General features: G+C 43.5%; 1 protein-coding gene across 8 annotated transcripts in view; it reads left to right on the top strand.

Moving 5' to 3' along the window:
- Positions 1–25472, top strand: part of usp2a (ubiquitin specific peptidase 2a) — a 58026-nt gene that overhangs the window by 11057 nt on the left and 21497 nt on the right. For 4 of the 8 annotated variants that reach the window (XM_026193606.2, XM_026193609.2, XM_026193604.2 and 1 more), the window contains one exon: positions 8328–9156. In XM_026193606.2, the coding sequence (XP_026049391.1) occupies positions 8389–9156 (768 nt within the window). In that variant the 5' untranslated portion in view covers positions 8328–8388. Of the gene's footprint in view, positions 1–1680; positions 1784–8327; positions 9157–16798; positions 17342–25472 lie in introns of those variants that run through there. The other 4 variants (XM_080288992.1, XM_080288993.1, XM_080288991.1 and 1 more) reach the window with 3 other exon arrangements.

Below are 25472 nucleotides of genomic sequence, written 5' to 3'. Positions count from 1 at the left end.
GGGGGGGGGGGGGTTAAAGTTGATTTGATTTTTTTCATCTTTCAATTACCTCTAGTGAAAGGAAGCTTCTGAGCTTGGTTTTCTGAAACCTCATCTCCTTCAGTTCTTTGCCAGCACGATGCCAGCAGTCACCTGCTGAAATCCTTTCTTGCACTGCACTCATGCAGTCACTTGTGCTACTCTGTTGACAGCTTTGTTAATACAGATTTAGTAGAAGCCAACCAGAACAGCCAAGTCTTTCACAGTAGTACAATGTTGTTTTCCTCTGGCCTCCCATATTAGATTCTATCTCACCACGTTCTGACTTTCCAGTTGCACAGAGACTTGTTAATCAGAGGGTTTTCACTTCCTTGGTGGCTCTAAAAGGGAGGAAAAGAATGCAGAGCTCTGATACTTAGTGTAAATTGGTCATGGAATATGCCCTGCTGTTACTTTTAAGTCCTTTATGCGTTGGTAGCAAGCAAACAAATGCAGCTTGTTGCCCAGTAGCTATGGTAACTGCTGGTTATCACAGCCTCAGGGGAGGCCAAAAATGCAGAAGTAGCCAGAGTGCATTTGTGTGTGTTTTTGCTCGTGACTCTGCGTGTGTTGTTGTTTCCGTGGAGACATCGCTTCAGAAGTGGGATCTGTAATTTTCTTATCAATCCACAGTGTCCATGATGTATGATGCGACTTGTTGTTCGCACTCCACTTTTAGTGGCTCGCCCACAAGGCGAGCCCAAACTTGTTTCACTCAGTTGCCCTTTGTCTTTGGCTGCGACACAGCTGCAGGATTACAGAGAGGTGCGTGCATTTGATGGGTACGCAGAGGTTCAGTTCAAGGTAGAAAGGGAGCCATCATACAGGAAACTTCACAGCCCCACACAACACTGGTAAAACCACAGAAACACATGTGAAATATTTATTTTAAGGTGCTTTAAGAATTCTGGAAAATCCCTCAGTATAACTGCCCACGGGGGAGCTTACATGAGAACTAAATAACTTTTTACATTACCTATATGTTTTTACCCCTACCCAGGACACCTACATTTGAAAATATGACAACTCAAGAAGAAGGCAACTTTAGGATTTTCAAATTCATGCCATAAGTGCATCTACTGAAAATCTCAGACAAATTTGAATCTTCAATTCAATTCAATTTTATTTATATAGCGCCAAATCACAACATAAGTCGCCTCAAGGCGCTTCATAGATACAGAGAAAAACCCAACAATCATATGACCCCCTATGAGCAAGCACTTTGGCAACAGTGGGAAGGAAAAACTCCCTTTTAACAGGAAGAAACCTCCGGCAGAACCAGGCTCAGGGAGGGGCGGCCATCTGCTGCGACCGGTTGGGGTGAGAGAAGGAAGACAGGATAAAAGACATGCTGTGGAAGACAGCCAGAGGAATCTTAGTGACATAGTGGTCATAGGATTTTCAGTTTGACGCCATAGATCTTTCTGCCAGGAGGATGAGGAGTAACTTCCTGTTTGCATTCACATTATGAATAAGAACATTGCTGGGTGCTTTCAGTTGCTCCCTTATCTCGAAAGGGGGTCACAGTGGATGGATGTTTGTTTGACACAGCTTTAATGCCAGAGGGATATTCTTGACATATCCTTTCTATTCATTTGGTAATAATTTGGTACTGTTATTTGGAGAATGCTATTTTATGACTGGGTTTGTGTTTCTTCCCAGAATTGAAATGGAGATCTTTCACATGTAAGGCAAATGTGCCAACCACCAAACCATGGAGCCACTTCACCAGCACAAACAGTAGCATGATGTAAGGACTAGGAATGTGCGTGAGTAGTTGATAGGCAACTAATCATCGCTATTTTCACTAGGCATACTACACTTTTTAACATTGTCCAATTAACAATCTTAAAAATGAACTTAATATGCGAGCATTTCTTGCTTTTAGACTAGTCTGTTAATCACCTTTTTTCCCCCAGCTCGTTTAGTTGACTAAGAAATTAGTCGCCAGGATCATTTTTAGTGAGAACCAGGTTGAGGGTGGTAAAACAGTAACTACATCAATAAGCTATATTTGTGTGTGTCATTGTTTTTTCTTATGACAACTAAGTTAGAAAAGTCTTTGACTTTTTTCTGATGTGTTTCTTACGGGTTAGGAACGGAAACACATCAGAAAAAAGCAACCACAAAGCAAAGCAATTTGGAGTAATCCAAATTGCTTTGCTTTGTGGATGTCTGCCATAGCAAACTGAGAAAAAATGTCAGCAAAAATTTCACTTATTAGCAACTAACTGTTGCTTACATAGCTTATGTTTACATGGATTTTTTTGTATATGCCGGTTACCGATGTCGGACCAAAGTAAGCTTACTACTGTACCAGTCACAGTATACATATGTGGGCGATCGTGGCTCAAGAGTTGGGAGTTCGCCTTGTAATCGGAAGGTTGCCGGTTCGAGCAACAGTCTCGACGAGACCGACAGTCTCGGTCGTTGTGTCTTTGGGCAAGACACTTCACCCGTTGCCTACTGGTGGTGGTCAGAGGGCCCGGTGGCGCCAGTGTCCGGCAGCCTCGCCTCTGTCAGTGCGCCCCAGGGTGGCTGTGGTTACAATGTAGCTTGCCATCACCAGTGTGTGAATGGGTGGATGACTGGATGTGTAAAGTGCTTTGGGGTCCTTAGGGACTAGTAAAGCGCTATATAAAATACAGGCCATTTACATATGTCACTCAAAGGTTCCTCTTGTGATGGAGTACCTGCTCTGTAATATGAGATGAAAAAAAAGACATCAAAATGAATGCTCTAAAAACTAAGACGTGAGAGTTAAGTGTGGAGACAGGAAGAAGAGGGGGATTTCCTTAAAGGGTTATAAGAGGTGTGAAAAATTCCTGCAGTTTGGAACTGTCTGATGGTATGAATTAGTTAAAAAAAAAGAGCTGTGCTCATTGTTGTTTTACATTTACAATTTCTATGCATTCATTTAATTTTCCCTCACATTTTTATTACTTCTGTTTACGCATAGTAATGTGTGAACTACTGTGCTGATAAAGATGCGGTGGACTTACCAGCTTTAGCTGATGCCAGTGGATTTTTTTCCATGAAAAATGGCGTTGCTATCATCAAAGTCTGGTCTGAGCTGTGAAAATCTTGTTTGGTTTGTTTTTAGGCAACAAATTGTCCACTCAAATGCTTGTAATGCAAATAACTGACATAAGCACAGACACATTTTTGGGGGGGATAAACAGTGTTAAAAAGAGAATAGAATCAGAATTAGGGCTGGGCCATATTATACCGTTCACGGTAATACCGGTATAATGTTAGGCAACGATAGGAAAATGAAATATCGCGATAGAATGGGAGTAAAACGCGCATGCGCAGTGCCTTTGTTTTCATACGCACATGGCCGATTGTTGAGTGAAACAGATGAACCAGAATTGGTTTGTAAAAATGGTGCAACTTCCGTGATGTGGAACTGGTTTGGTGTTTGTCCGTCAGATACACGACAAAGCACATTTTTTTGCAGAACATGCAAGCGGCCGTTGTTATTGTCATATTTGTCGGACTAAGATGCTCTTAAATCTGGGAGTAATCTGGGTCCTAAACTCCGTAATCTTCAGGTCAAACAACACTGCAGCATCACTTAGAGTTAAAAACTGTCTAAATTCTTTCATCTTTAATAAAACGATCAGCATTGCTGCTTTACCAGGTGTAACTATGAAGTTTAACTTCCAGGCATCCATGAAAACTAAAGTTATTACATTTAACGGAGTTAGACGTTAGCAGGAAGCTAGCGGAAGTTAGCTCGCTAGTTTCGCTAGTTACCTAAGCATGATATAGCATGTTCTGACTGAGAGATTTCTGAAAAAAATCAAACGTACAGTTCTGCTATCACTTCCAACATAAATGAAGACAGGAAACTAAACAGCAGTGACGTTTGTAGGGTTACTGAAGTTGGGCTAGCTGGTATATAATGATGTGCTACGTGATCGCTAGCGACACAGCTATGTTAGCATAACATAAACAGTGAAGCTGGAGGACGAACACTAACACTTTTCCACTTATAAAAGTTAACGTGAAGGTTCTTCATGGTTAGAGACAAATGCAATCGCATGGCAGGATGTTGTAAACGGACCAAACTTCAGTCAGGAGAACAACTGAGATAATCCATCCACAATATGAGGTTAGTCATTAATAGACTGCAACAACATGGGAATAGAGCAGCTGCCAGAGAATTCAACATTAATGAATCAATGGTACAGAAGTGGAGGAAGCAAGAAGAATGAGTTTAATAAAGTTTGATTTATCTGACTGCTTTGTTTCGCTTAATGTGCCTTATAATCCCGTGCACCTTATGGTCCGAAAAATACATACTGCACACTGCAGTTTAATGTTGCAAAGCACCTCTTTTTAACTTCAGTGGATATTATACATGGTTATGCTCAGGATATGTCAGCCCATTTCTACTGGAAATGCCTTTTGGTTAAACTTTCAGCAAGGAATTTGCATTTGCACTGTTACATTTTTATAAAGCTTTAATGTACATAAAAACCAGCTTCTTGTTTAAGTGAAAATAAATGGAAGGTTGTCTTTTTGCGCTAGTAATGTTGTGGAGTTGTATTTTGTCTCGCATCAATTATATCATCGGTTATATCGTTATCGCAAATTTTCAAATATATATCGTGATAAATATTTTTGGCCATATCGCCCTGCTCTAATCAGAATACTACATATAAATTACTGAAAATGGCTGAACTAGTTTTTAAATAATATTCATATATTACTGATTAGGTTGCAATACATAAAAACAATTTAAGTCAGTGGTTAGACTTGATACTCTGCTTCATGTAACCTAACCACTTATCCTGATTACCAATGTTAGGGTAATTGGATCCAGATAACGGTAAGATACCCAGGGTACGCTGAACTCATGTCATACAGGGCCTAGGCCTTTTGAGTCACGTTAATATGCGGTACAGGGTCAGCGATTTTGGATAAAAATAAGAACTTTTTGCCTGGCACTTTTGCAAAGCCTAGTGTGGCAGGAAACCCTATAGCTAACAAAAGTCCAAACAATTCATCAAATGCATAGAGCCAGCAGGAAAAGAAACCAGGAAACACTCGGGAGCAAGAGATATAACGTCTACCTGTTAAAGACACAAACAAAATATAATAAATAGTCACACTAGTGAGAAGGCGAATATGGCACAGGTGAACTCAGTTAAGATAATAATGAGGCTGGGAAAACAGCAAAGGAGGGAAGTAAAAATACACAAAGCCACATGAGAAACTAATCCTTCAAAATAAAGCAGGATGTCATCTGAAAGAGGACTCGGATACACATGTTAGTGGGGGTATCATTTCATTCAGTTAAGTGTAAATATTTTGTTAGTAGTGATTAGAGGGATATACGATCGAGGACCTTCAACATGGCTTTAAGGCTTTCCTTATGTCAGATGGCTTGGCAACTACTCCAGTAGTTAACAGGTGTCATGATGGTGGTTATCAGCTTTGTTAAGCATGGCTTTCTGTTTCAGGCTCTGTATGTGCTCACACAAAAAGGGGCGTTTCATACATCAGACTCTTCTTCATAAAATGATCCCTACGAGTGTCACCTATTCCAATCAGAGGTTATCAGGTGATGATAAAACTCTATAAAGATGATAACACCACTGCAAGACAGGAAATGAATGCTGCAGAAGATAGTTAATCTAGTGATAGTGCACAGGGCAGTGAAATAAACATTTAAAACTTACTGTCCCACAGCCTGATAAAGCAGGCGTTTGTCAGCAGATTAAAGTTAAATTAATTTGGTTGGTTGAACAGGTATTCCTGGTGCGTGTTCTGTGGTGTAGTAGTTGCCATTCCAGCCGTGTAAAACAGACTCAGCAGCAGATTAGAACCAAGTATAAAAACATTTATACATTTTCTGCATTACCAGCTGAATACATGAGAAATATACTTATAGTGCTTCATAACTGATGCTAGCAAGGTCCAGCTTAACAAGTTGCACAAAGATAATGTATTCCCCCAGCATAGAATAAAAAAAAATAAAAGAATAATTAAAAACATGCTGTTTGCAAATGACATGAAATACAGTAAGAGGTGCGTGTTTTTGGATGGTTTGTCTCATGAGCCCTTTTGCCAATGATTTTCTTCACTTAACTTCCAGCTGTACTTCCCACCATAATCACCAACTTGGTAATTATGATAAGTAAGTCCAGATTCAGGTTTTATCCTGTCTGAAAACTGTTGGCTGATATCAGACACAGAATCCACATTTTGCTGTTACCATCTATGTTACTCTGCCCAAACTAAAATAACCCTCCACATACCAGCACTGTCAAATGATTGAAACAAACCTTGACCGTCTACAAAGCGAGAGCGAAAGCGAGGCCAGCTTCTCTTTGCTGCTAGTCCTGCTGGCTTAGCAGAACTGCACTGAGTGGCCACAGCCGCCTGGCCTCCCTCTGTGTGTCTTCGCCAGTGCCGTGAGTTGGTCTCTCTCCAAATGGTGCCTGTCTGCCTGCTCCAGATCCATATGCTGAATTATAGATAAAGCTGTGTTCATAGAGACAGAGAGAGAGAGAGAGAGAGAGAGAGAGAGAGAGAGAGAGGAAGAGAACAGCAAAAAGGGATCAACAGAGACCCCGAAGGAAAGGAAATTACACTCAGTAGAGGTAGGTGCCGAGGAGGGGGAGAGAAGAGGGGAGACAGGCAGATTAAGGAAATAGGAGCCTCCCTAAATGAACTCAACATGGATCAGCATCACCAGATACTTTTATTTATTTAGACACTGCTGTGCGTGTGAACAAGAGCCTCTCTCTGCCTCAGCCACAGGAACACACTGTCCTGCCCACATGGCTTTACTTCCAGAATTAAGCTAGACTCTCCTGTTATAGCTGTGAGAGAGGGCGAGAGGGGAGACCAGGGCATGCAGGAGGAGCACTGCTGGGTCTACGCAAGCGAGATTATGTTCCATATTTCCTCAAATCTCCATGATTTTTTTTAGCGCTAAGTTAAGAGGAGGGTTCTATGTTGATGAGAGGGATTTAGCATTTGATATCCTAAACTGTGTGTCAGCAAGCATGCCTGCTGGTGTTAATTGTATCACCGTGGTTTTCCCCTGGATTTCATATCATGCTGTTTGTTCTACAGCATGATATGTTCTACTCTTGACTTTGTATGATGTCAGAGGTAGCAGATATGCATTTGACCTGTTTGGGAAGACAAGCCAATCAGGAGAAGGTTGAAACGGAAAGAGTGCTGAGGATTATTTTCTTATAACCATGATGCTACTCTAAGAGTCTAAGGATAAAAATATGGAGCTGGGAATAAATATAAACAGGTCATGTTGATCACATTTTAGTCAAAACCATCATAAATGTTTTATTTTTTCTATGTGCAGTTATGGAGAGCAGCAACAACACCCAGAACAGAATGAAGCGGGCTTCAGTGACAAACGATATAAGTCAAAGAGCTGGGTTGCAAAATGGCTTACAGGTGCAAAGTATCTGTGCTTTAGGTGGCCAGCTTGAAGAGCACATCCAGTGCAGTTGGCTAATTGAATGTGTAGAAAGGTATCATTTGATCCAACAGCCTGAGAGTGTGAGTATAAGCTTGATGTAAACACACTGAGCACAGCTGCTATATTGCAGCAATTTTCCATCTGTCTGGAGCAACAGCCTACACACCTACACACACTTAATCAAAAACACATATAATATCTAGTATGTGTGGAGTTTAAGATGTGTCCATTTAAATATGGAAGACAGTGTTGCATGTGGAGTGATGTACTACTCTGCCACAGTATGCTTTTATGATACCATTAGGACCTTTAGAAATTGCTCCATTATTTTGAGGGCTAACAGAGTTGAGTTAATGCCCATACATTTGAGTTTAATTCTTTTACTATTGCATTATGTAGCACTCAGAAACTAAACTTTGTCCTTTGCCGATAGTGAAATAAGAAACGTTCAGTCTGAGGTGGTCCTGATGATTCTTAGTGTGCCAACTGGAATCCAGTAAGTGTGGAAAAAACACTAGCGCATGCTCAGGAAATGGACTGCAGCAATGCAAAGGAAATGGGATTTATGGTAAATTCGTTTAGACATGACAAAATACTGATGTCATTCTCTAAATGGCAGGACAGTGAGTCAGGATGAGTGAATGAATCAGCGTTTGTTTTCATATTCTGCCATTTAAACTCAGTCATGCACAGCCTTGAATCATTTTGTCTCTTTAAAACACAATTAACGCTCAATGGAGCGAGGGTAAATGATGGCCTGCCCACTGCCTACGTTGTTGCTGTGGTATTGATTGGATTGTTGCTGATGAACTAATACAGGGCTCTTGTGTCTTTGCTGTGTGTGCAGTCGATGCTGTCTTCCAGAGGCTATCCCTCTCCCTGGCTGAGAAACCAGCAGCAGCAGCAGTATGTCCCGTGTCTCCTCCACCGCAAAGCGATACACTGGCCCCTCTTACACCAGCCACTACAGCTCCTACAGCTCCTCCCTAACCCCAGGCCTTAGCTCCTACAGCGAGCGGGACAGGCTGTCCTCCTACAAGTCCCACACCTCCTCCTCCTCTTCATCCTCCTCCTCAGGTTACTTATCCTCTACCTATCTGAGCAGCGCCGCCGTCCGCAGCCACAACTACAGCACCTCCTCGGACCCTGAGCGTGACCGGGGTCGAACCATCCCTCGCACTGACATCCTTGGCAGCAGCAGCAACCGCCGGAGTGAGAGCCTCAGCAGAACCCCACTCAAGAGCTATGGAGGGTCAGGGCTAAGTGGGGGGTCAGCCTACACTGGCTACAGCTCCTACGCTTCATCCCCAGCCCAGTCCAGCTACCTCTCCTCTTCTCCGGTGGCCTCCAGCATCTCGCTCAGTCGACGAAAATCTGTATCCCAGAGTGACCTGAGCAGGGACCTGGCCTCTCTGAGCCTCAATGATGCTTCCTCCTCAACCCCTTCTTCATCCACCAGTGCCCTGCGGAGCTACCGCAGTCGGACCAGTGATGTGGCTGAGTTGTACGGCAGTAGCTCCCGACCCGGCTACTCAGGCCTGTCCCGAAGCACTACTCAGGAGACCCTGTCACGGAGCTCCACCCAGGAGGCCTTCAGCAGGAGCAGAGCATTCAGCTCTTCAGCATGGGACCCAAGCAGTAACCAGCTGTCCCATTCCCCAACGAGGGACTCTACGGTAAGAACAAGTCCCATGTTCTTGTTGTGCTTTAACTGGAGAAGCATTCCTTTACAGAGGATCCTTGGCAGGATCTTTGGCAGGAGCCAAGGAAGGCTGAGTACTATGAAAGCTGCAGTCATCACCACAAAGCTTTCCTTTTATTAGTCTGCACATGGTAAAGACCCACAATGCTCTGGTGCTACTAGTAGCACTGTTTCCTACCAGTTGGGGGCACTGTTGTTCACATTAATTTCAGTGCACTTGAAGTCTGGGTTTACAGTATTCTTGCACACCTTACACTCTCCTGTGGTTTTTACTGTTACAACTCTCCGCTAGGACACAGTTACAATGCTCCTTATTCTTTTAACTCTCTTATTGTACTGTACAAAAGTAGTTTGATGGTTATCTGACAGCTCTTTCTAAGCCCAGCAGTCTCTCAAAGAGCAGACGGGTCCTCTCAGCATCAAGAATAATGACTCAGGTTTCCACTGCGTGGATCCCAAAGTATGACTGATCCACTTTTCCTTTGGATTAGTCTCAGTAACTGCTTCCATGGATGGAAGGAGGAAAAGTGGGAATTAGGGAGAATTTGTGAGAAGTCTGTTTGAAAGTGGCTTTCAGATAGAATAAATCTGTCATCTTTATTGCATCAGATATGCTCCAGAATGTGACATTCTTTATTCATTTAGTTCTTCTGCTCATCATGTTCATTTGCATATATGAAAAGCAGAAGGATATCTTCTCAACTATCAGCTGGTTTGCTGGCTGAGCCTGACAGTAGGGTGACAGAACTAATACCAGAGTGCATTTTTATGCACTCTGTGCTAGCTTACTTGACATTTTTATTTCTGTCAAGTAAGCTAGCACAGCCTTTACTGTAGAGGCCCCAAAGGCCCATTCTAAACCAGGCAATGTCTAAACCCTGTAATGTCCAGTCAGCTGTATGTAACTCCCATGCGTGTTACTGAGAAGTGAATGTGTTTTAGGGCTCACCGGGTATGGTTAACACTTTTTAGCACTTTTTTTTAAACAATAACTTAATATATTAACAGTTTCATATCACCAAGACCCTGCACATCCACACAGATCTTAGCTCAGGTTGATAGTGGGTGCTGCAGTACTGGGAGAGTGTGTGTGTGTGTGTGTGTGTGTGTATACCCACACGGCCTTGAAGAGAGGTCTTATCTGCCAAATTACTTAAAATAACCAGCGTGGGCTATACGTGCACTGGCTCTTTAAAACTAACTGCCATTGAGAACAATGAAAAGAGAAGACATAATAGTACACTTTACAGTATTACGGCACTCTGGACTATGGAGTTTTAACAGTGGAAACTAACTGCTGCCTGCTGACATCAGGGGTAAACATAGCTCATGCAAGTCTTTATTCACAAACATGACCTAAGATAACCAAGTCATTTCAAAAGAGTGTTCCCAAAGAACACTTGGGATCATGGTGCTGCTGGGTTAACTATAGAGACAAAAAAAGTCAGGCTTTATTAAAGCAAAGGTGAAATACTGGTTATAAAGAATTCCTTGTTCTTTGCTAGGGTTATTCATTTTAACCCCTTAGGTAATCAACACCTTTTTAACACGCAAGGTCTGAAAAGTGCAGGACTTTAACTGGAGGTCACCAGCTGGCCTGTGCATATTGCTAATGAACTCAAGCACATATAATCACCATCTTCCCAGGGGCTTGGTGTCAACACTGACAGCAGAGCGTGCAGAAAGCAGCCCCAGTGGATTTTGACTTACGAAGCTGTGTAGTGCTTTAGACACGTCTTTGGGAAAACAATGGATGTACTGATTAGACCAATAGATTATATATAAAAGATGGAAGTAGCTTCCCAGTCTGGAAGGTTAAGCTAATGTTGAATGCCTTAAGCTTATATTCTTCCCAGTGGCCAGCAAATGGTGAGTTCTCTGGTTTCAAAAAGAAATCTAGTTGTAAAATAAGTATACTGACTTGCACTTGATCAGTGATCTCAGCAAATATTTTCCTGGGATCCATCCCCGAGTACTCTGGTCCACATGCTTAAGTATGATTAAGATTTTTTTCCCTCTTTCCTGCAAACAGTTTCACAACAATTGCTGTAATGTTTTTGATGGCCAGAGACTGGCATTGCCACCTATTTTGTGTGAAGGTACGCATAGCGACATTAAGAAAACCCATGGTTATCAACTTGCTAAGTCAGTACAGTGATGTAACCCCTTAGCCTGACTGCCGATGTTACAGTAAGTGAAGCCTGATAACAGAAAGATAACCTGGGTATGCTGAACTTGCTTTGCAGTACAGTGCACAGTTCCTGTTGCTTGCACTTGTTTGGTGTATGAAAATAGTGTATGTCCACCAGCCCAGACTCATTGTTTCTTACTGATTTTAATGCAGCCAACTTTGTTTATTTCCCTTCATTTTTTTTAATCTCCTTTTTTCAGCCTCTTTATGTAGAATGTGACCACTTGTCTTTTTTCTTGGGTACCTCGGATTTTCACACTGATACTATAGTGGCATCTAGTAAAAATCTGGGACGAGTTCTAGTTTGGGTGACCTGACGTCAAGGTCAGAGGTCAAATTTTCTGAAAATCTTGTGACTCTTGTGAAAGTAGATATGCTTAAATAGAACTTTGACAAATAGGCAGGCAATGAAGTGTAATCACTGTGTGGTGCATATGTGCATGGCCATGACAATGCAGGTAAGAATGCATTGTGATTAAGAGAGCTTTCAAATGCTGAGGCTTAATAGATCATGTATCCTTCTGGTGGGTCGAGTATCCAAAAGTTGTACTCAAGTACGAGTAGCAATACTTTAAAAAATTATTACTCAAGTAAAAGTGAAAAGTAGTCGTCAAAAAAGTTACTCAAGTAAGAGTAAAAAAAGTACTTGGCGAAAAGACTACTCAAGTAGTGAGTAACTGTTTGAAATATCCGATTTATTTATTAAATAAATGTTACCAGACAAACAAATATAAATAAATATACAAATTTTACCATTTTCAAAAGGAATATATGTAAAAACATCAACAAAATAAGGCACAACAATTCTAATTTCCAGATTTCAGTTTTTCACAACATAAAGCTTTTTTCACCAATACCTACAGTAAATAATATAAATATATAAACAGTGCAAACAATTTCCAGTGACAAGATATGCTGTAAACGTTATATTCATTTTTGCTCCAAATGGCACAGCAGCCTCAGAGAAAACATTAGAACGAGGCATCTTCAACATATGTTCATACAAGGCAGCTCAGTTTACCATAAGTTGTATGGGTGTGCATTTATTTCTGCATATTTAGCAAAAATGTGCCATTTCTTAACTCAGTGAGGTGATGGTTAAGCTTAAGCAGCAGTTTGCTCTCAAGGTTCTTTCTGTGAAGCTGTAACTGTTTAGCAGTGAACAGGAGTCCTGCATGACTAAGAATCCTTCACAAGCTCCAGATGCAGGAAGAGCTGTATTGACTTTGATCGACAGCTTCTTGATGTGAGGAAAGCCATGCAATAGATCCACACCTCCAGTGAATGGACACGAAAGGTACCTCTCCAGCTCCCCTGCTTCTGGCTTTCCTGACCCCATGGATCCATCATCTTCGTCGAATAGGCCGCTGTTTGTGCTGGCCTCATCCAGCTCTGTGTCTAGGCAATGTTTGATGAAGTGGAGACCTGGGAAAGATGTAAGGTTTTCAAAAGAATTAGGTCTGGTCATTATAGTGCTGTATACACTGCCAAGCTGCACACTATGATCAGTGTGTGAATGTGTGTGTGAATGGGTGGATGACTGGACGTGTAAAGCGCTTTGGGGTCCTTAGGGACTAGTAAAAGCGCTATACAAATACAGGCCATTTACCATTTACCATGTTTGTTTGGAGCTAGCCTCCAAAAGCTGGCCATACACTGTGCGATTTTTGGCCCATTTAGAGCTGATTTTTCAGTTGCGCAACCGTTTTGGGGATCGGCCTGTGTTTTGCCTTAATCGTGTGTGCATCGTGTAGTGCGAGGTTTTGAATGGCATAGCTAGCACCCATGACACAATCCACATTGCACAAGCTTTTGTATTTTGGCTATCTTAACAGTTAAACTTATTAGCATTATCACAAAGCTATGCTAAAAGTGCTCACTCAACATTATTATAAGTGAGATCTGATACAAATAAGCCACCAAGCTCTAAACACACTCTTGGGTTAGTCAGACATATTCAACAGAGAACAGTATTATTATCATTTAAATGTTGACACATTTTGTTGCCACAGTTGTGTGTATTGTTGTTCTCCCATCAACAACACAGATTCAGACCACTTTCAGTCTATTGTTCAAAGTGGTAGTACTTTTTAAGTTTCTTACTGCTTTTTAAAGCCAGCTCTTTGAAAAGACACTAATGGCCCTTCACTGACACTTTTCCATGTTTGCTTGTGGAGACAAACAGCTACAACAGGGCACTGTGGCATCCTTGAGACTAAACTCAGCAGATCCATTTGTGCTTTGTGTCTAGACTTTTTGTTGGGTCAACAGTATGTTTAGACAGTCTGACTCTCGGTTTGACACCTTAGCCAGACAGCTTATGGTTTGATTTAAGAGAAAATAAACAGTCTGGTACAAGATGGAGCTTTTCCTTGTTCTTTGGCAGAGAAGGGCCAGCCTTTTAAGTAGCTCAGGTTTACAAGCTGCTATTGTAGTTCTGCCTGATTGGTAGGTTTGTGGGTGTGCCATATCTGTCAGAGCAATCATTATAGCAGGACTCTAAAACTACTGTTCACTGCCCCAGTACTAAACCTGCAGTGGTTTTTGAGTATCACTACTCGGATCTTTAAATCCAAGATGGCCTGTTATTGTTTGGACCTTGAGGTTAACACACAGAGATGGTTCAGATGTAAATCATCTGTTTTGTTTTCTAGCTGTGGCAGCTGGTTGACTACCACTTCTAAAGTGCTATGCAGATGTCAGCATATACTGTCTGGTCATTTGTGTCTGATAGACGTTCTGATCTTTCTTCCAACTAAATAGTCACTCATAGCAACTGGCTGAGCCCTGACTTTCTCTGGCGAGTTTCACCAAGAGCTTAGAATTGTTATCTCACAAGTAAACTCAAAAGATTGATGAATATAGACCGCTAAATCAAGAGCTTTGCTTTGTAGGTCAGCTTTCCCTCCTCAACCACCATCTGATGCTGAGGTTACGTCAAGCCACTATAGGAACAATGGGAATCAGTGTTTAATTGTTGACTTAATTTGTTAGTTATCTGATAGTGTGACAGAATATACTCAAGTCAAGATTCATATATTACTTAGTGCTGGCTCTCCGCCATATTTCACAGTCTTTCTTATCAGAGGGAATTAGCTTAGAAAACCATAAAGATCAATTTTCTCACCTGAACCAGTTGTGGAACTTTAGATATTTTCTTAGTTTAATGTGAGTTTTATGTTGTATTTGTGAGGAACCATGTAAAAAAACATCCCAGAAAAGAGAAGATGCCTTTTTTTACATTTATCTAAAAACTAATTTCCATCTCTATCCCTGGCAATGTAGGCACAGTATTAAATATCTAATAAATAAACTATTATCTGCTTATATATGATATATATAATTTGCAGATATTTGTGTCTGACTTTGGCATCTGTTCTCAATAATACATGCAGATTCTTAACCAAGCTAGCAAGACTGAGCTGATAACTAGAGCTTGGTTACTTCTGGCTTCAAAATCCAGACAGATGCCTCTGTCAACTTTTTATATACAGTTTATGGATTCTATTTGATACCACATGAACCTGGAGACAATCTGACTATGACAGAAAGATGGATTAATGGGCAGAGCTGTAACTTGGTAGCTGCTTTATATTGAAGGATCGCCTGCATTCTTCCTTTAGTTCTGAATCTGAATCGGTGCTAGTAAGTCAAAGTATGCTCTGTACGACGCGTGACTATAGAATGAATAACGGCGCACGAACAGCAATAAAAAGTATGAAATATGTTGTTCCTAGATTAAATTTAAACATTTGAGCGAGGAGATAATCAGCCTGATGTGCCTAAGTAATAGAACAGTCCTCCCAAGGTAACTGTACACTGACTTCTCCCAGAAAACACTGCTCAGACTCATTTGTCCCAATTTTAGATTATGTAGCTTTTTGCATCACATATCAGAATACAGACCCTTCTCACATTGCAGGTTTCTTCTTCAGGGATTTAGACTCTTTCTCTCTCTCACACACACACACAGACACACACAAGTGTTTAGTCTGCAGATGGACTGTGCTCTTTGGTTATTTGTTGTGTACACACACTTGAGTCTGGGTTATGATATTGTTGTTGGGTACATGTTGCACTTCCTCCACTTCACACACCGGATCAGCTAAAATCAGCTTGTACTTATGTTACTTTTGTCAGCAATTCGCCTGTTTGATGCAATGTTGAATTATACTGCCCATACGTGGAAGGGCAGGTACAGGACATTTGGTTGTTTTATTAACTACATTCATTGGGAAATTTCTTTTTAGCATGAATATAATTCCGGGTGTCGGGTGAGCTGTCATCAAAACCTTATAGTCACAGGTGCTTATAGTCAACAGACCTGTGTGATCACAAGCATTACTGTAACTTGTAGCTCTCAGTATTTCTACGGCAGGTCTATTTGGGGTTGCCTGAAGTGTAAAATGTGACCATCATTCACTTAGAAAAAAGGATGAGACAGAACATTAAGTCCTCCTTACTCACAATAATTCCACCTTTGTGTGCCACCTGACTGCCATCATGGAAACACTTGTTTTTCTTTAACACTTTTTCTGTGAACTCCACGAAAGTCCATGAGTGTACTCTGACACTAAGAGGGTTAGTCTGTATTTATCTTACTTTTGCGTTCCTCAACTTTGAACCTTAGACTTGAATTTTTACCATGAGTTTTGTTATCTTATTAGTAATCTTTGGTATTTTGATGAATGTCATCATTGATCAACTAGTTATTACTCACTATAACCCTTGTTACTTTTGTCTAAGTAAACCTGGAATAGCCAACAGGAGTTATTCCTGTGATCTGTGACCTAATTAAACACTTCATTGATGGGTTTACAGGATTAATTCATAGTTTCAGGTCAGAGAATGTTATATGGTGTTCATTTTGTAACTTCTGTTACTAATACAGTGTACCATTTGGACATTAGTTGTTGTTAATCTGCTACATGCGGACTGTATGGGATATTTAGCAGACTGCTGAGCGGCACTCTGTGCTTGCTTGGGTACTGCTGATAGATCTAGGCTGTCATTCTACTACACCCTCTCATTAAGACAGACCAGAACTAACACTAATGTGTCTATGTCTTTGCTGGTGATTCACCGGAAACGTCATTAACAACCGTTTTTTTTAGGACTGCACATCCTAATTTTAGAACTACTTGTCCCTGCCATCACATTAAGAGTGTATGCTGTCTTTCCCTTACAGCCGATGTTTCTTCCTCACTTTAGCTATTACCATACTATTACACTGATTTTTATACAGTAGTTGCCCTTATGGGTGACTTTTGTGTCGTGATCGAAATGAAGATGCGTAGTCTCCTTGGAGCACAGCGTTTAGTCCTTCAGACTGTAGCAGCAGCGCGGAGAAGGCTGGACTGACGTAGCCAGCACGGTTGGAGGCGGCCGCTGACGTTTGTTGTGGGCCGATTTTTTTTTCTTCACCCGAGCCCAAAGGGGGCGGGCCTGCAGTCCGGTAAAACGGAATGGGAACACAATGTGCATTTATTTGCATTTACAGACCCACACCGCCGAATGGACCCTCACCTGCGTAGAACGACACAGCGGCCAGTTGCTCTTATAACACTCGGCTTTACCACGTGTTTGTCGCTTTTAGCGTGTTCATTGCAGTCTGTAGTAGCACGGCGTGGAAGGAGAAGCCACAGGTCGTCTATATCGATGAATGAACGACTACAAGCAGAGAAAGCTGGTGAAACGTGTGATTCGCTTCCCTGAGATAGAAAGCTCATCATCCAGTCAGCGGGAGCACTCGGAGACCTACGCCGTTGTCTGAGTAACTCGTACCGGTGATCGGTTTCATTCCTCCGCCAGCATGCCGAGCATGCGACAGTCCTACACGGTGACAGTTCCCGAGGAGCCGCCCGCCGCTGCTTTCCCGTTCCTAAAGCAGGAGATGCGAAGAAAAGGCAGCATGTCCGGGTCGGTGCTGGTGTCAACGTTCGTGGGGCTTATCATCAACCAAGCCAAGGTAAGAGACAGCGAGAGTGCCTGCTGTGAGCTCTGAGCTCCGCCGGGAGTGCATCACACCAAACTCCATTCAAAAATCTGACAATTTAACCGTTATATTTATAATGCTCCATTTGTAGAGCTTCAAAGGTTCCAGCTAAGATTGTATATTTGTCAGTGGTTTATATAATGTGAGTATAATAATAATATGTGGTATTTGATATGTATCTACTGTGGGACTCCACTGTAACAAACTTCAGAAAGTAAAATATACAATATATTCGTGTAAAGTTTCATATTATACTGAATGTATGAAATTCTCATTAATTTGCAAGTGTATTTTATCATCATGTTTTATTATCTGTGTAAGTGCTGGGATGTGTTGGAGGGCTAATGATTCCTGTGGGAGGATTTCTCGTTAAAATAGGCCACAGATCTTACTTCACTCCCGGTGTTATGCATGTTGTGAAAGATGAAGCGAGTTTAATGCTGAATGAATCATTTGCAGAGGTAAGCCGCTCTCTTAAGCCGAGCTGTACTCTGCTGGGCCAGGATCAGTAGGGCTGCACTGGCAGGTCACTGGTTATATAACCAGCATTTAATCCCCCTCATACACTACAGCTGCTCCTACTATACTGCTCGTATGAATCCCATTGTAGTGTTACAGTGGAGTTAGATGCAGGAATAAATCATTCTGGCTGACCTGTATGTATGCAACACAAAGTATAGGAGGAGGAGGTTGCCTCTTGCTGTTTCTGTATGGGCTCTATCACATGTACACATAAATGTAGGTGTGAGGAAAATTCTGACAGTCAGTTCCGTCTGTTGAGGAAAAAAGTGTGTGGTACTTTCTACTCTAAATATCTATTGATGTTTACTCCTCAGCCAGTCATGTGATCGCTGGCTGTGTTGTTTGCTCACTGAGTGCCCTTGTCATTTTTCTTTGTGTATTGTTGTTTTTATAGTTGAAAAGTGTTCTCTGTAATTTGGATGAGTGCAGCCAAAAACACAGTGTGTTTTATGCCAAGTGAAGAACTAAACAAATCCACTAAGTCGACTTGCTAACTGCCCTGATACAAACAGAAGAGGAATGACCTTAAGTGCTGTGAGGCTTGCTGCTGCTGCTGGTGTGTGTCTGTGTGCATGTTCTTGGGCTGCAGCGTGGAGTGGCTCTGCTGTGTGCCAGCTTCTGTTATGTAATGACAAATCACATTAGAATACACTTTACAGCTGGCCCAGCCCGGTGCTCTGCTGCGCTCGTTGCTGTTGTCTGTTCCGCTGTCAGCGTCCCACCTGCTCTTCCCGTCCTGCCCCTCTCCTTCAGCTCTGGCTCAGCACCTCCTCCATCTCTGCAGACCACCGCTTGCCCATTGAACATGTCGTATCCTTCTGATGGTGAGCTTACAGTGGGTAATGTGTGTTGTCATCTGTGATGATGCACGTGTTTGTACACTGCAGGCTCAGGGTGAACCAGCTGGTAGATTAAAGGTTGCTTTCTACCACAGCTTACCAACTCATTCTCACTGAGTTCCAACTTCAAAAGTTGTTTGTTGACAGAAAATAATATCCAGCCACTTTGAAAACCATCATGTGTAAAATTTGATCACGAATCTGTCTTTTCAGATAAGTGTTAGTGTAATTCTATGACTTCAGTTGCTAACAGTGATGTTGGTTGGTTAAATGAAACTCTGAGATCATGACTCGCTGCTTTGTTTTCCATAAAGATTTTAATGGCAGGTAATCACCACTCTTAGTCAGCACCAGCTCGACAGCTTGAGCAGCAGCTCTTCTGTCTTCACAAAGAACAGAGCATCGTCTCTGTTCTGGCTCCGTGCTAACACAGTAACAGTCATCCACCCAGCAACACATGTTGGTCATGGGTGATTGTGGCAAACACAACCTCAATAACTGAGCTGTACACTGTAGAACCAAATGCTTAAAGTAGTTATGAAGATTAAACTTGTTTTTGATTTGATTAAACTCATGTTTTGATTACCTTGAATTATTATGGATTATAGACTGTAGTCAGTTTAATTAAGATGGGCAGGAGTTATGGCTTGTTCATGCTCATCATTCTTACTTTTAGTTCAAACATTTTAAAAGTGTTTTCTGTCCCCACTTGTTTTAGTTTTATCCTACTGTGAGTTAGAGACATTGGGAGATACTGTGGATCATAAAGATGTTATTGAGTTGACTTTTTCACTGCCAGCCCACAGTTCAATTCAATTCAATTCAATTCAATTTTATTTATATAGCGCCAAATCACAACAAAAGTCGCCTCAAGGCGCTTCATAGATACAGAGAAAAACCCAACAATCATATGACCCCCTATGAGCAAGCACTTTGGCGACAGTGGGAAGGAAAAACTCCCTTTTAACAGGAAGAAACCTCCGGCAGAACCAGGCTCAGGGAGGGGCGGCCATCTGCTGCGACCGGTTGGGGTGAGAGAAGGAAGACAGGATAAAGACATGCTGTGGAAGAGAGACAGAGGTTAATAACAGATATGATTCAATGCAGAGAGGTCTATTAATACATAGTGAGTGAGAAAGGTGACTGGAAAGGAAAAACTCAATGCATCATGGGAATCCCCCGGCAGCCTACATCTATTGCAGCATAACAAAGGGAGGATTCAGGGTCACCTGGTCCAGCCCTAACTATATGCTTTAGAAAAAAGGAAAGTTTTAAGCCTAATCTTAAAAGTAGAGATAGTGTCTGTCTCCCGAATCCAAACTGGAAGCTGGTTCCACAGAAGAGGGGCCTGAAAACTGAAGGCTCTCCCTCCCATTCTACTTTTAAATACTCTAGGAACAACAAGTAGGCCTGCAGAGCGAGAGCGGAGCGCTCTAATAGGGTGATATGGTACTACAAGGTCATTAAGATAAGATGGGGCCTGATTATTTAAGACCTTGTATGTGAGGAGCAGGATTTTGAATTCAATTCTGGATTTAACAGGAAGCCAATGAAGGGAAGCCAAAACAGGAGAAATATGCTCTCTCTTTCTAGTCCCTGTCAGGACTCTTGCTGCAGCATTTTGGATTAGCTGAAGGCTTTTCAGTGAGTTTTTTGGACATCCTGATAATAATGAATTACAGTAGTCCAGCCTGGAAGTAATAAATGCATGAACTAGTTTTTCAGCGTCACTCTGAGACAGGATATTTCTAATTTTAGAGATGTTGCGCAAATGGAAGAAAGCAGTCTTACATATTTGTTTAATATGTGCGTTGAAGGACATGTCCTGGTCAAAAATGACTCCAAGGTTCCTCACCGCGTTACTGGAGGCCAAGGTAATGCCATCCAGAGTAAGAATCTGATTAGATACCATATTTCTAAGATTTTCAGGGCCGAGTACAATAACCTCAGTTTTATCTGAATTAAGAAGCAGAAAGTTAGCGGCCATCCAGGTCTTTATGTCTTTAAGACATTCCTGCAGTTTAACTAATTGGTGTGTGTTATCTGGCTTCATGGACAGATAGAGCTGGGTGTCATCTGCATAGCAGTGAAAATGTATGCTATGTCTTCTAATGATACTGCCTAAGGGAAGCATGTATAATGTAAACAGAATTGGTCCTAGCACTGAACCCTGTGGAACTCCATAATTAACCTCAGTGTGTGAAGAGGACTCTCCATTTACATGCACGAATTGGAGTCTATTAGATAGATATGATACAAACCACTGCAGCGCAGTACTTGTAATACCAGTTCATTTCCTCTGTTCTTCTACATGTGACAAAGCAAGCCTCAGCTAAGATAATCTGTATCTGTAGATAAAAAGGAATGTTTATGTGAATAATGAATCCCCCACAAGTGATTAAAATGAGTACATAATAACACTCTTTTAGCTCTGGCTATAACCTTTGCAAGGGACACACAGAATTTACATACACATATCTACACACAAATCAAAGATTTTGCTGTAGTGTTCATATTGTTGTAACTTTTCCCGCAGCGTATACAGTGTTGTAACATACATGCTTCCATGTAGTGAAACACCTGACTGTGAAAAGCATTTCATTTGCTAGGTGATTATAGACAGGAGACAATAAGAGTAGTTATTTTTATCTATAAAGAATTTCCAAATAGTTATTCCCTGATATTACCAGGGTATAATTGATATTTTTGTATAAATTTATGTAATGTAAGAAGGTGACCCAGTTTCACTCTCTTCAAGATATGCAGGGTAGAAAAATATCATCATTATGCAAACCCTCTCTTAATAGGGAGTAACATCATCATTGTTAAAACACATATACTGACCATGTCTTACATTTATCATGTGGTCTTTGATATATTTTTTCTTGAATGCCTGTCAGAGGAGTAAAAATCTCTCTTTCTGTTGGTCACTTTCTGTCTTCCTATGAAGTCATTCTGGGAAGCAGAGCCAGAATCTGGGATTACTTATCCTTTCCATCCTCCTCACCTTGTTTTGACCCATTTTGCTCCCAAGCCACCCTCCTCTACCCAGCAGTCCAAACATCTTTGAATTAATTGAGCATAGTTGATGGACAGATTTTACCTGCACCGAGCTGGGCTTGTGCCAAAATGCTCATTTCCTGTGTCTCTTATTCCCATCTCTAGGGAGCAGTCCAACCTGGCCTCTGGAATGCTTTTTAAAGTGGCCTCCCTGCTTTTTAACATAAGAGGAGTAAGATTTCAGCTCCCCTGCTTGCCTGAGCTTCTTCTGACATTTATGAATAGAGCATTTATACAAATTTATCCCTCTGGGCTGCCTCTGTTGTGCACAGTGTGCTCACATGGAACAACAGGGAATATGAGGAGTGGATTCATATTCTTTCCTGTGCCTGCTCTTTTTTTTTATCTCCGGTCTTCTGCTTTCTTTATTTTCATCTTTTTAGTCTTCGCAGCACACTTTGGTTTTGTGATGATATTCCCTGTTCTTGTACTTGCAGGTGTGTCATTTTTACACCACCTTAATGTTTTTATCAAATACACCAGATTAATGCAGTGAATTTAGGATATGTTGCTTAAAAGTATTCAGATTTTTTTTTAAAGTGAGAGACGTCTAAATATATGTAAATATTGTGGGGGACCACTGGAGGGCTCCACTCACACCCAGTTCTCAGGAAGTGCTGTTGCTGTGTTTTGGAGGGAAAAATATTCAGTTGTGTGGTGATGAGTAATAAACCAGCAGTGTTAATCGAGAGCTCTCGTGTCGTCTGTGTTTACCTCCACATTGGTGACCCCTGACTCAAACATGCTGCAGTCCGATGGTGGCACCGACTCCGCTCTGGATGCATCAGCTGCCGTCAGCCCTCTGCCTCCGGCTGCAGCTACGTTTGCTGTAGCGCTCGAGCTGCCGGACTTTTGGCTTCACGATCCCCCATTGTGGTTCGTGCACGTGGAGGCTCAGTTCGCCCTTCGTGGCATCTCGGCTGACGACACGAAATATCACCATGTGGTGGCCTCTCTCGACCCGCTAGCCACCCGTCGTGCGTTGACTCTCCTCCGGGACCCACCCACCCGAGGGAAGTACGCCGCCCTTAAGGAGCTGCTTCTTCGGCGCTATGCCCTCTCCGACGCAGAGCGAGCCGAGAAGCTCCTCTCCCTCTCAGGCCTGGGTGGCGGTACAACTCTCGAACTGATGGAGCACATGCTATCCTTTCTCGGACCGGACGACGGGGGATTCCTCTTTGTCCACATCTTCCTCTTCGCCCAAGTCAGACGGTTGGCGGCGACCGTGTGGGGATTTTCGCCGCTTGAATAATGTCATGGAGAACGACCGTTACCCCATTCCCCACATCCAGGATTTTTCCGCCCACCTCGCCGGCACCTCAATTTTTTCTAAAATTGACTTGGTGCGGGGGTATTACCAGGTTCCCGTGCGCGCCGAAGACGTCCCCAAAACTGCCGTTATTACCCCTTTCGACCTGTTTGAACTTTTGCGCATGCCGTTCGGCCTGAAAGGCGCCGCCCAGACTTTTTAGCGGTTGATGGACTCTGTCTAGCGCGGGCTGCCTTTCGTCTTCGTGTACCTTGACGATACATTGGTGGCCAGCTGTTCTGAGAGTCAGCACGCGTACCATCTGCATCAGGTTTTCCAGCGCTTGGCGGCACACGGCCTGATCGTCAACCCCTCCAAGTGCCAGTTCGGCTTGCCGGTTCTGGATTTCTTGGGCCACCGCATTTCCGCTGACGGTGTGGTTCCGTTGCCAGACAAGGTCCGGGCCGTCTCGGCTTTTCCGCGTCCCGCGTCCGTTAAAGCGCTGCAGGAGTTCTTGGGGATGGTCAATTTCTACAACCGCTTTCTCCCCAGAGCTGCGCACCTGCTGCAGCCTCTCTATGCTGCCTTGAAGGGTAAAACAGCTAAGGACCAGATTGATTGGCTCCCTGAACGCATCCAGGCATTTTCTGGGGCGAAGACCGCGCTGGCTAATGCCGCCCTGCTGGCTAATGCCGCCCTGCTGGCTCACCCGTTTCCGTCGGCGGAGATTGCGTTGACCTCTGACGCGTCGGACGTGGCGACCTGTGTTAGAACAGCGGGTCTCCGGTATCTGGCAACTGCTCGCTTTTTTTAGTCGCACGCTTAGGGACAGTGAGCGCAAATATAGCGTTTTTGACAGGGAGTTGCTGGCCCTGCACCTCGCGACGTGGCATTTTCGTTTTTTTCTCGAGGGTCGGAGCTTCACCGCGTACGTCGATCATAAACCCTTGACATTCGCGATGTCCAAGGTCTCTGATCCATGGAGCTGGCGCCAGCAGCGCCAATTGGCTGCCATTTCCGAGTTCACAACTGACATTGAGCACGCGGCTGGTAAGTCCAACTGACTGTCTATCCCGCGTGCTGGTTTCTCCCGTTTATGTTGGCATAGACTTTGAGGCTTTGGCCGCTGACCAACAGGCCGACCCGGACGTCCAAGCCCTTCGGTCTGCGCAAACGGGCCTTGTACTGGAGGACAGACCTGTGTGGAACGGCGGGCCTAGCCTGTTTTGTGACGTTTCCACCAGCCGTCCACGCCCTGTAGTTCCCCTTTCGTGGCGTCGTCGCGTTTTTGACTCCGCACACGCCCTCTCTCATCCAGGCGTCCGGGCCTCAGTCAAGCTGGTCAGCTCTAGGTTTACGAAGGCCGGGCCTTCATAAATTGGTGAAAGACTGGGCTGCCGCGTGCATCCCATGCCAACGTGCTAAGATCCATAGGCACACACAGGCGCCCCTCGAATCTTTCCGCGTTCCAGGGAGGCGTTTTGATCATGTACATGTGGATCTGGTTGGTCCTCTGCCGCAGTCACAAGGTTTCACGCACCTTTTGACTGTAGTGGACCGCACAACCTGCTGGCCCAAGGCAGTGCCTCTGGCATCCACTACAGCAGCAGCAGTGGCCAGGGCATTTTTGTCAACGTGGGTTTCGCGTTTCGGTCCCCCCGCCGACATCACCTCAGACAGAGGCCCCCAGTTCGTTTCCGAGCTTTGGTCTGCCATGGCTGACGGCCTGGGGGTCAAGGTCCACCGGACCACTGCGTACCACCCGCAGGCCAACGGGATGTGCGAACGTTTCCACCGGTCGCTTAAGGCCGCGTTCCGTGCTTCTCTCACAGATGGCAACTGGGTTGACCGCCTTCCATGGGTTTTACTGGGGTTGCGCTGTGCGGTTAAAGAAGGCCTCGGGGTTTCCTCGGTCAGCCCCTCCGGGTCCCCGGGGAATTCTTGCCCGAGAGCCCACCCCGTGCTTCGCTCCCTCTGTGCTCTCTCTCCGTCCCCCAAGAGACTCGTTTTCTCTTCCTGGCCCAGTGCACCATTGTGTGCCCGACACCTTTGTTCCGAGGTCGTTGGACTCTTCGCAGTTTGTGTTTGTCAGGCATGACGCTCATAGGCCTCCGCTGCGTCCACTGTATGACGGCCCCTTTAGGGTTATTCAACCGAGCCAGAAGCATTTCCTTTTGGATTTTGGGGGTCGGCAGGAGGCTGTTTCTATTGACAGACTTAAACCAGCATATGTGCTTCTGGATGATCAGGTGGTGCCGGCTCAGGCCCCCCGCCGTGGCCGCCCGCCTTCCACTGGACTGGACAACCCTGCTTCCTCTGGGAGCGCGCCCACCTGGCAGGGCCCGAGCTATCTTCAGCTTTTCCTGACCGCCCATGCCAGCCTGGCCCTCAGGCTCGTTTCCCCTCCGCCAGCTCTCCACCTCCACGGTTCAGC

Source organism: Astatotilapia calliptera, chromosome 14, assembly GCF_964374335.1.
Source record: "Astatotilapia calliptera chromosome 14, fAstCal68.1, whole genome shotgun sequence".
NCBI classification, from domain to species: Eukaryota; Metazoa; Chordata; class Actinopteri; order Cichliformes; family Cichlidae; genus Astatotilapia; species Astatotilapia calliptera.
The sequence above is the reverse complement of the archived record's forward strand: the minus strand, read 5'-3'. Positions and strand labels throughout refer to the sequence as shown.